This window comes from Pithys albifrons, chromosome Z (genome assembly GCF_047495875.1).
Source record: "Pithys albifrons albifrons isolate INPA30051 chromosome Z, PitAlb_v1, whole genome shotgun sequence".
Classification (NCBI taxonomy): Eukaryota; Metazoa; Chordata; class Aves; order Passeriformes; family Thamnophilidae; genus Pithys; species Pithys albifrons.
In genome coordinates, this window is record NC_092497.1 from 37,749,281 (window position 1) to 37,761,510 (window position 12,230).

At 40.8% G+C, this 12,230-nt stretch overlaps 1 protein-coding gene across 4 annotated transcripts in view; it reads left to right on the top strand.

The window, feature by feature from the left end:
• The first annotated feature begins 641 nt into the window (after window positions 1-641).
• Window positions 642-12,230, top strand: part of SRFBP1 (serum response factor binding protein 1) — a 70,046-nt gene continuing 58,457 nt past the window's right edge. For 2 of the 4 annotated variants that reach the window (XM_071580399.1, XM_071580404.1), the window contains exon 1: window positions 642-809. In XM_071580399.1, coding sequence (XP_071436500.1) covers window positions 780-809 — 30 coding nt within the window. In that variant the 5' untranslated portion in view covers window positions 642-779. Of the gene's footprint in view, window positions 810-852; window positions 1,063-12,230 lie in introns of those variants that run through there. The other 2 variants (XM_071580400.1, XM_071580402.1) reach the window with 2 other exon arrangements.

Here is a 12,230-nt window from a genome sequence, read left to right on the forward strand (position 1 = left end):
TAAAATTGTACACAACCAAAGCTACAGGAGGCACAATTTCTGCACATCCCATAATTTGCCCTCTGCACACATGGAAAATTTAATCTGAAAATTGCAAAGCACTTTGAAAATGTTGTTTTGTCAGGGGAGGAGGGGAGATAGCAAAGTCTACACGTGTGATAGCAGTCACTGCTTACTGCTGCAGCACAGCAGCAAGGCGAGAAAAGCAAGAATCCCAGAGTATTTCTAGGACTATAAACTATTCGGAGGGGCAGCCGTCACTTCGGTTTGACTTTGAGGAGTACATGTCCTCAGGCCTTTGATTCAGTCACACACACCTGATGCTGCACCTAACGCGGCAGCACAGGTTACGGTGAGAAGGCTCGGGTTTAACCTCATGCGAGGGGAGCTCTGCTTCAAGCGCCGCCCCTGACGCCTCGAGCAGGTCGGACTCGATACCCTCCCGCTGCCCACGGCACTCATCACGGGAGAGAGCAGGAGAACTTCCGGTACGCCCAAGGCCGAGGGCGCGCCACCTGCGCGAGGAGAGGCGGGAAACGCCGGGGGGGGCGGGGCCGGGGCGGGACCCGTGGGCAGGGGCGGGCCCGGGGCCGGGGGCGCGGAGGGAGCACGCGGGGAGGGGCGGGGCCGGAGCACGCGGCGGCCGCAGCGCCTGCGCGCACTTTCGGTTCGCGCTGACCGTGCGACGGCGTGGGGAGCGCTCGGAGCGGCCGGAGCTGTGCGGGACTCTGCGGGACGCTGCGAGACTCTGCGAGGCTGTGCGGACGGGGGCCAGCGCTATGGCGCCCGTGGTGAACCTCAACAACGAGGTGAGACACTTGCGTCCCCGGGGGTGACGGTGGGAGCGGCCGCGGGGCGCTCTGCGCGGCTCGGGCCAGGCAGGGCCCAGCGGCGGGGACGAAGCAGCGTCCGGGACACAGTGGCGAGTCCCCCTCCCGGGGCCGGCGGGGCCGCTTGAAGCCGTAGGGTAGGTCCCGTGTGGCCCCAGCGGCGGCCGCCGGCCTGTGGGAAGAGCCCACTGTGCCGGGGCGCTGCCAGGAGAACAAACACCCATTTGGGAAGGTAAGCTGGCCCCACGGGATGCCACACCACTGTCGCACGTGTGCCCGCGGCCTGCCCCTGTCGGCACTTGTGTCTGCTGTGTGTGTTCGCACCGAAGGTTCGCGGGGGATTCTCGCCAGCCCACCAAAGACCCAGCTGCCTGTCTTCTGGGTGGCAGGGATGTGATGTTGCCTTATTTTCTTGGAGGTGGGAGCACTGAGAATGAAAAATTAATGGGTTCGAACTAACCTTTTCCTGCTCTGTAAGAAGCTTCGTGTTTCGGGGTATTTTTCCCGCTCCAGAGTGTGAATTCACTTAGGCATGTTTTACTTGCAAATCCCTGTGCACAGTAAGCCTAACACAACTAAAGCAGTGTCATTTTAGATGTTGCATCAACAGGTCAGAGCCGCTGACATTCAGCTGAGCATGTGTGGGATCAGCATCTGCAGCCGGCGTTGTGCATGTCCAGAACTCCTACAGAATTAACAGCTTGGTTAACGCCAGTAATTGTCAGCAGGAGAACAAAAAAATGACTGTGTTCCAGGCACATCGTAACTTCGAGATTGGTTGATTTGCATGTTAATTTCCAGGTCAACCATTTAGTAAGGTGTAGCCTGTTCATCAGGGATAATATCTGATAGTACATAAAATACAGATATTTACTCAGTAATTTATTGCAAGTTTTTGATCCTTTCTATTCATAAATGTAATGTCAGAAATGAGAGATTTCACATTGAAATATGCCAGTACATCACCAAAGAAAGAACAGAGTATTTCATTCATTGTTGAAGCAGGGATTTTTTTTTTGATTGATCAAGTTCAGTTTGTGTTTCCACAAGGATACTAATATAACAAAGGGTGAAAACAGAAGTAGTATTTGACTGAGGAGCTATTCAGATAAAGAGTACAGTGAGTTTCTATACAGAAGATTGGCAGGTTTCCACAAGGACACTGGTGGTGTCTTCATCCTATTGTTCAAACATAACTGTCTCCTTAGAGGAAACTGGAATCAAGGTCTTACGTTTTCTGAAGGTGGGAGCTTTCACCCGAGCTTGAACAAAACGTTGGCACTCTAATTACAGGACCATCTGAGATGTAAGTTAGTGCAGAGAGTGAAATCCTGGATGCCATCTATTTCAAGAGGGGCAGAGGGCCAGGTTGGCTTACAGTAGGATGGAGGCATAGCATGAATAGACTGAAAAGTGTTTTCCATTTCTATGCATATGCCCTTCCATAACTGCGAGAGCTGTATTAATTACTGCAGTGATTAGTCATAAATTGTGAAATAAATACTAAATTTACTAATACCTGAATATTTTTCTACCGTCTGTGTATTTGTTACGGAGATACAAATAAGTAAGAATGCATTTTACTAGTAAGAATCATACATCTTCTTTTAATCGAGATGAAAAGGAGGAATTTGACCATGTATAATGAAATGGTTTTTGAAAGTGCAGTCTTTTAAATAGACTTCTCTTTGTATTGTTCCAATTTGCTAAGGGACGGATGGACTGTAATTACAGAGCAGCTCCATTCTATGCCCCTTTGGCTTTTTGCAGTCAACCTGTGCTACGGATCATACAAATTTCTTTCCCCATTAGGCCATATTCAATAGGCAGGATGGCAGCTGTTGCAGAGACAACTTCAAGACTCTGAAATAGCTGATAAACTTGTTTGTCTTAGCTGGATTTATGGGTGTTCAGTATCTGAAATGAGCCTACAGGAAAGCTGAAGAGGGACTTTTTACAAAGGACTGTAGAGATAGTACAAGGGGGAATGGGCCTAAATTGAAAGAGAGTAGATTGAGATTAGGTATTAGGAAGAAATAGTTTGCAGTGAGGATGGTGAGGCGCTGGCACAGGTTGCCCTGTGAAGCTGTGGATTTCTCATCCCTGGGAGTGTTCAAGGTGAGGTTGGATGGGACTTTGAGCAACCTGGTCTAGTGGAAGGTGTCCCTGCCCATGACAGGCGGGATTGGAACAAGATGACCTTTAAGGTGCTGTATTATGTATTTCAGGTTTTAATTCTGGCAAAGAAAGACTTCAGCAGTTAATTAACATATTAAACTGCAATGTCCTGCTAAATGGTGGAGCCTGATGAAATTCCTGGACGATAGCTTTCAAAAATTTTGTTTACAGGAAGAGCAAATAGTCTAAGACCAGTGTTTCTCTGTTACATAAACTGGCACCTATCTTAATGTTCACTGACTTTATTTTAGTTGCTTTCTGTTTTATGTTTGTTACTAGCAGCAAACAAAACAAACTTACCAGTGTCCAAAAACTTTTTTGTTCTAAAATGTGTACAGCATTCCTTTAAACTATAGTTGTCATGAGGAAAAGGTGTACAGCGTCTGCTTTGTACAGATAAGGTATGCTTGTTTGGCTTGTATCTGAATGGAAATACCTACCTGCTAGAGTAGGTAGCTGCACTTAAGTGTAATTTAATGGCAGGTGGTGTTCTGGTACAACTGTAAAAAGGAAAAAAACCCTTACACTCTTAATGGAATGTTTTGTTAATACAATGTAAAAATCTAGCCTTTTGTTCCAGTATTATAATGAAGCAAAATGTGTATGTGCTTTGAAAATAAAGGACATTTAGTTGGGTGATGATTCAGCTTCTTATCACCAAAGAAACTTGAAAGTTGTGTATTATTATTAGTAAAATTCTCCAAGGAAATGAGACAAGTAAAGGATTGTGGTGTCTGTCTCCTTTCTGAGTGTTTTTGAACTCATTGGTTAATCTCAGACAAACTGGAAAGGAGCAGAGACCTCAAAAGTTGCTGGGGTTTGAATTTTTTAGGTATAATCTCCTTAAACAATGCTCCCTCCATAAAACACTATGCTCCAAACTGTTCTGATCTAATAAAGAACAAAGAGTGAAAATGTTGAACTCTTTAGGTGACTGGATGAAAGAGATTTGAGGTAACTGTACAACATTAAGGATCTAGGGTGAAAATAAAGGGAATTTTAGTTGTTGCGGTGAGGTGAAATAAGAAAATAATAATAAATCATATTTTTTTCAGTTACTCACAGAATATTTAATTTAGACAGTTCATTAATCTTTCTTTTCAGGTGAAGTTGCTTATGGCAGTGCAAAAGCTTCAGAAAGTGACTCTTTTTTCATGTTAACAACAGAGACTTGTGCCAAATATGTACAAATGCTTTTTCCTTTATCTCTAATTGAATATATACCTAGATAATAACAGAAAAAACAAGGTCTTGGCAGAACCCACAGTTAGCAAAGTTCAGTAATTTTAGGAAGACATCATCTTGTTGCTGGTGAATAATGTGCTATAGTTTCAGTGTGTCTACATGACTGAAAAATTAAGATTGAAAAGGGTTAAGAAACACAATTGGTTTTGTAATTCAGACATCTTATTACTGTGTGGGTTTGTTGCATTTGGATTTCTGTGCCCAAGGAAGAGGTTGAATGGGGGGAGGGAGAGCTGTAAGAAAATAGAAACTATGAAAATTAGAACAAAGTGAAACAGTGAAGACTAGAGTTTTTGAGAAAGAAAAAAATGCAGTGTTTCTTACCATTTTCTACTTGTAGTGTACTTTTATACAAAGAAAAGTGTAAGTTGTAGAATGAAAATTTCAGTTTTGTTGTTACAAATCCAATGCATATGATCTTGCTTTTTACAGGCTTTGTGTATTAAGCCTAATTGTATTCTGCTATTGTGCTTACTCTTATAAGTATGCAGGCTAAAGGAGTACTTTTAAAAACCTGTTGCTGTCTCAAATATGTTTCCTGTTTTAAAAAATATTCTAAGAATTTTCAGGTGTCTTGCTGCAGATTAGCTTCCAAAGTCAAAACTTTTCTGGAAACATTTGCTAGATGGCAGCACATAATCATCAACTGCCATGGACAGGGGCAAGTATAAAGAGAGATAGCTCATGTTTAATGTAAAAAATTATCCTTGTTGATTAGCAATATACAATAGTATCAAACAGAATCTTTTGAATTGGAACCAACCCAGATTTGTGGGTTTGTTTTTGTGAGTGTTTTTTTTCAAATCTATGCTTCTTAAATTATGTTGTTCTGTTTGTACAGTCATTGTCTGCTACCAATATTGTATTATTGCAAGAAAAAGTTATCTTTCTGACCTCCTCTTTCCCTTTTTTCTTTGGCAGAGAGGAAATTACTTTCTGCTTATAGCTACCTCAAGGCGCAATTCTGCAGAAAGTTTTGGGGCCCTGTATTTTGTGTTGAGACATTCAACATGGCACACTCAGCTCTTTTCCTCTTTAGATTTAGGACTGACATCCTGACCTCTTCAGTTATCTATACTAAAGTTTAGATGAATGAAATGTTTAGAAACACTCTGGACTTGAGACTTAAGAATTTAAACTGGTATGTAGCAAAGTCGTAGGTGGGTAGTGGAGCTGATAATGAACAAGATTAGACAAAAAACCATGGGAAATAACCATAACTCATGAAGAAAGACTGACATAGAGTCTCTGGAGGTCTGAAGTTGCAGTCTGTGTTATATCTGTAATTCAGTAATTATACAGAATTATATCTGTAACTCTTCAGTATTTTGTCACAGTGCAACCAGAGTTAAAGATATATTTGGAGATGCTTATATAAATGCTGTGTTGGCTTGGTGTAGCATGTGTAGGTGTTGCATTTGCCATTAGGTGGTCAGACACAGCCAAGATAACAAGCATAAACAGAAAAGAGTTATTGAAAGTGCTTTCATATATGCCTTCATTCACAAATTGCAGAAAGTACTTGCTTTTAAAAGTAAGTAACTTTTGGTGACCGATGTTTCCATATAGCAGTAAAGAAAGCATGGTGTGAGTGGAATATCAGAAAGCAACAAGGAGGGGGAGATTTGAGAGGGTCATTCTTTGTTCTGGAATCTGAACTGATTTGTATAACCCAGAACTGCATCATGACTTTTTTGAGGTGCACTCAACATGAAAAACCTGATTACTTACCCATACTGGTCCTTAATGTAGTACATATTTATATTTTTTATACAGTAGGTCCATCATGCTTGTATAAATGTAATTTTTAAATTCTTAAGAAATATAGTTACTTTTTTTTTTGTCATTGATCACCATTTTTGCAAGAAACATTCCATACAAAGTGAGTTTAAGACTTCACCATGGTATTTATTTACAGTTACTTAAGATATTCCTTACTTTCAGCCACCTTCAGCATCATAACTGCGACATGACTCAGATGTGATACACCTGTCTGATTTTTTTGACTTAAGATGACAGTTTAGCTGTATAATTCAAGATTTTGATTTGTAATGGTCTAATTTTTCCCCCACACTTTATACGGTAGAAACTGGGACAGTTTTTAGCATTGAAGGGCCTCTCATACAAGGCTTTTTGTGAGGAACTGCTTTGCTGTTCAGACAGATGCAATGTGCCTCTGGAGGACTGTGATTCCCCAAATGAGGTTTCATGGGCACCTGGACTTGCTGCTTCTCAGTGTAGGGCTTCTCATTTTCCTTGGTCCTCACCCATTCCAGCTGCTTGGTCTTGCCTCCCTCTCCATGAGCATAATCAGTTTTTTACTAGGGTCATCTTCTGCTACAGATTTAAGCTGGCAGGGTCTTACAGGGAGTGAAAGCTGCAGGCCTGTGGGACCAGAGATGAATGGGAGGGATGGAGATGAGCTGTCCCACCACAGTGGCCTGTTTGGTTGGCTGATAAATCTGTGTTGTTCTTCATCTCACTTAGGTGATTGTCTTACATCAGGGGCATTTCTGTGAAATAAAAAGATTTGGGGAGGGTATTCAACCAGCAAAACCTAAAATAGGATGATTATATAATGTGCAGTTATATTGTCTGGCAGGTGTTACAGAAATTAACTAGTGGTCGGGGCTATAAAGGTAAGAGAAATAGAGGGTTTAAAGAGGAAGCAAAAAAACCCTTATATTTGTCTGATCTTACAGCATTACATAATGGGTTCATTGAAGAACAGTTACAAATCAGCTTGAAAGAAGAATCTTGTAATTGCCCTGGTGTATACTTGCTTAGGATGCTGTGTGGTCAAAATTGAAGCTATGGCTGAATACTGGCATTGCCAAGATCTAAACATCCCTGGCTAACATGTGATCTTATTATTTCCTTGAAGCTGGTCATACAGTCTCTTACATGTCACTAAGCTTATATTTATTTTTGGGAAATATGACTAGGGGTATACCAAGCTGGGAAAAAATGGTCTCTCATCTGTTGCAAAAGAACAATTTGCCGTCCAGTAATAGGTAAAGTGAAGTGTAATTTTCAAAATTGTATTTCCAATAGTAGTTAAGAAATTAACACTTAGGCCTCCTTTCTTGGACTTTAGTTAAAGGTGTTTTTCACTAGCATGGACAAGTTGATGTGAGCATTCAGTTTTATTAGTGTATTAGACCTGAATGGCTAGTGTGACCTAAGGTACATTGTGATACTTTAAAGTGTGTTCCTAGACCTTCTTTACTAGTGATAAAAAAGAGTCCTGGATGGAAACTTTCAAAATTATATGGACAGAGTGCTGTAAACATTAGGATGTTTAGAGCAGTCTGAAATACTGGGCAGCCATCCCAGTGCAGTGATCCAGGCATCTCACTGAAATAAAGTCGCTACCCCTAAAGATTGTATGCCCTGGGCTGTGTGGTAATCTAAGAGTTCCAGTAGGGCATTTTAATATTCACGTCTGCTGACTTTATAGCAGCCTGAAGGGGACGTGAGGTGTGAGGTAAGGCACCTGACCATTTATCTTGTATTGGACTGAGGTTTGAGATGTTTTACTGCTCTTAATTCAAAATACCATGTAGTCTTTTAAAGCATGCCTCTGTCTAAAGGGGGAAATGCAGCATTTTTAGTTTAATGTTATAAAACTTTCCTGTAGTTGAGAAAGCTGATATAAAGGTTCCCTCCGTCTGAGATGACTCCTGTGATCTCAGTGACCAGCAGAGTGCACTAATTACAAATACTAACAACTACTATTGCTGGGCTACTGTCTGGCAAAGAAGGGAGATTTTATGGGGTGAGGGGAGCCTGGTCATGTATTTCACCAGTGGGAGCATTTGTGTCAGAAAAGTCCCTGGAAGTGCTCCAAGGGCTGCTTGTCCAACAATTAGCACAAAATACCTATCTCCCTGAGAAGAAAAACTGACACTCAGAAGCCTTTACTCCTGAGGAAATTCTTCTTGCTGGTCTGCCGATGAGTTCCCTTTTGCTATTTTCTCTCTGGTTTATGAGCCATGTTTGACCCAGAACCTATCCAGTATGCTGGCCAAGCTACTTTCTTGAAGTAGAAGCATTTTTAATAGACTCTCTTACATTGAACTGAGTCTGTAATATTACGCTTTTCAGTTTAAGTGCCCCAACATGTAGACTGTTCCTCAGATGATGGGCACCAGTTCTTGTACTGTTTCTGCCAGTGTGGTTAAGCTGCATCAGAGAGTCTCTTGTCGCTTGGGCAACTGAAGTCAGCTTTAGGTTCATCTGTGACCAAAATTGTTCTTAAGGTACAATGGCTAGCACCTAGATACTTTTGAAAAAGTACAGGTGTCTGGGATGCCCTGTGGTCAGAATTGAAGCTGTGGCTGAATACTGGCACTGCTAAGATCAGCATCCCTGGTTTGCACATGGTCTTAAATACTTTCTTGAAGCTGGTCATACAGTCTCTTAAACATCACTAAAATTTGTCTGAAGTATTACAAAAGCATATAAACAGGAGAACTGAGAAAGGATAGTTTCTGCACAATTCAAAACTGAATAGCTAATCTTTTCCATCAGTTAATTTCTTATTATACTGGCAAATCACAACTTTTTCTCTGTAAATTGCATGTCTGTGCAAAGTTGGAAAGCAAACATGGCTTTCTCTTTAAACTCTGAAACACTTGGCAGCAGTCACTTTAGCTTTATGGAAATGCATGTAAAAATTCTTCTATTAGTTGAGTTACTAGCAAATAATTCTAGGCACAACAGTTTCTTGAAGAAGAAAAAACGTTGTGCTACACTGGGTTTGGTTTCTGCTCAGCACAGCTGAAGTGTTAAATTACTGACATTCTTTTACAGACCATGTAAATGTCCTAAGGAAAAGGTCTTTTGAAAGCTTATGAAATTTCCAAACTTTTACTCTGTGAGATAGAATTCTGAGGAATTGTGGCTTTTTTTTTCCCCTAGGAACTGTTCCAGCAGCTGTTTCTGAAGTTTCTGGAGTTGCCACATCATCAGTTTTACTAATATTAGCAGCAAGTTCTGATCTGCTATTCACACAGATTTTGTTTTAGCAGATTACCAAAGCAATTAAGCATGGCAAACTAGGCAGGTTTTTGCTTCTGGCAGCATTGTGTACCGCTGTTATCAAACTACTGTACTTCAGGACAGTAATGAAGACTTTTTCGTAGCTCACGTGGTTTATATAAATGTGTGTGGTAGGCCACGTAGGCTAGTAAGATGCTCTCATAAAACAAAACATCTGTGGTTCCTTGGTGTGGTAGTGTACAATAATGAAAAAAACATGCAAGCGGTTATGAGAAACTTTGTAACTTTTATTTTAAAGGAACTATGAGATACTTGCAGTACACTGTAGGGTGGGATTAGGTTGGGTTTTTTTAATCAGATGTAATTTATGGCTATATCTGCATGAGTAAAAAACAGTTTTAAAAATGGTTCTACTGCAGTGAATGCATGTGATTGCTCAGTGCTATCATTGCAGACATCTTTCTGCAACCTTTATACTGCTGAGTCTGGAGCTTGCTGCCAAATGGAGAAGGAAGCAAGAATGAAATGGGTGTAGAAAGGAAACCGTGGTGATAGACTTCCTTGTAAAATAGAATTTGGGGGCCTGGAGGAGGGTTTTTTCCTAGAAGGAGAATATTAATCAGTTGTGAATTCTTTGCAAACTGGCCATTCTTATGTCAACAGTAAAATTTTTTCCATTTTGTCTTATGCTGTGGAGGGCAGTAGTGAAGAATAGTTAAGGGAAAAGTAAAACTGGCCAGCTACCAGATTCATTATTTTTTTATTGTCCTTTAAGTTATATATGGGAAAGCGTTTTTAAATTCTTTTACTGATTTTATATGAAAAAGATGAACATTATATTATTTCCATATCAAAGAAGAGTCACAGTGAAACCTGTTTTATTCATAGGGCATTTAATCCCAAGTGAAGTGTGTGTGTAGAAGAGTCTGAGAGAAGACTTCATCATACTCTCCAAGTACCTGAAAAGAGGTTGTAGTGAGGTGGGGATTGGTCTCTTTTCACAAGTAACAGGACAAGAGGAAATGGTGTCAAATTCTGCCAGGGTAGGTTTAGATTGGATATTAGGGAAAATTTCTTCACTCAAGGGGTTGTTAAGCACTGGAACAGGCTGCCCAGAGAAGTGGTTGAGTCACCATCCCTGGAGGTATTTTTCAGATGTGTAGATGTGGGACATGGTTTAGTGGTTGGCTTGGCAGTGTTTTGATTACGGTAAGACTTTATGTTCTAAAGGATATTTTTCAACATAAGTGATTCTGTGAATCCTCTTTGCTTCTTTTTGAGAGCAGATTAGAAAGATATAAGGTCTTGTACAGTACATTAATGTAGGAAGAGATGAGTGAGATGAGGAACTGAAAATTTCATCCAGAGGCAAATATCCCTGGAGAAATGCAGCAAAGAAAATTAGTATCTCCAGAGAGTGTAATTTATGCTGCATATTAAGATAGGAATTCCTGACAATATAAAGCAAAAAGGCAGTTAAGGTAATTGCTTGCTTATGAAGCAGTTGACAAATAATGAAGGAAGGATGGAAACAGAGAGATAGCTAGAATTCTTTAAATACTGGAACAGTCCAAAGTGATAGGTGGGTGAATGAGATGAAATAGGATGAGAAATGAGAAGAGCTCATAAGCAGGGGAAAGAGAGAAATGTGTATTTGGTAAGGAAAGGCTGGATATTGAAGAAGCAAGTAGCAAGCTTTAGAAGGGAAACCTCCAGCAGAACCAGCACTTGGTGTGGAAGAGAAATTTTAAATGACTGGACAATGAACATACCATCGGGCAGATACGCAAATGTGAGAGCACTTGTTCTGTCACAACAAAGATGATTTTGCAGGGACCTTTAAGCACCACTCTGAGTTGTTAATAACTAATATTGGGATGGTTGTAGATCTCTTGTAGATCTGGTGTCTTGGCAACTGTTGGAGAACTAATTGTTTCACGGTAGAGTTTTTAAATTAATAGTGTGTGTCAGACATCTGGCAGGGATATTTTAAGCTCTTTATTCCTTCTACTTTTTATACTTGTCCTTTTCCTCAACTTTATTTTATGTCATAAAGAAAATTCCAGGAAAAAATGCAAATTTTTAGATTTTAATTTTTTTTAAACACTGACTTTCCCATGTGTTTGTGTTTATGAAATATTCTCATCATGGAATTTGTCTTTTTAAACTGTTCTGAGGAAATAATGAACAGTTACTGCTGTAGCAAGGTAATTCTCCATTCTCACTAGCAAGAATTCATCTTGTCCTTCCAGAAAGACTGAGAAGTAACTTATATGGTAGTGCCACATTTAAAATTAATTAATTCATTTGCATAATCTGAAACTGCTGAGTGAGAAAAAGTTCCCACAAAAAATGGAAGTCATAGAGACATTATAGTAGAAATCACCTTAACTGAAGAGTGGTTTTCACAGGGGAAGTGGTGTAGTCTTTCAGAATCTGTCAAGCCGGGAATATTGGAGCATGTTTCACGCCACCAGAAGTTCACGTCACATCATGGTGATTTTAGTAGTCTTTGACACAGGCTGAGTGTTCATCCTGTTTGAGTAAGTCAGAAGAATCTGTGACGCAAATTTGTATTTCCCTTTTACCAGTTTTTATCACAGTGTGGTCCCTGAGGCCATGGCTTTTGCTTGTCACTGCAGCACCCTAGGCCTGAACAGGGGTTGTACCCAGTGGATGTGATGTGATACTTTTATATCCATATATTACAGTGTCAAAATCTTTCACGGATTTTTTTTCCTTCTCTTACCAACACCATGGTTTGGGAGTTGGAGGCCAGGACAGATGGTTTGTTGGAGCCCAGCCCCTCACTACCTGCTGCCAGAGTCAGCTGTCTGCAGGGTAAACCAAGGGATGGCTGACAGCTTTGCATTCCAGCTTGATGGCAGGGGAGAGGACTGGGGGAGGTAGAGTGAGGAGAGAGACGTTTTTCCTGGTGCTGGCTACACTTCTGACCTTGGTCTGAGTGGGTGC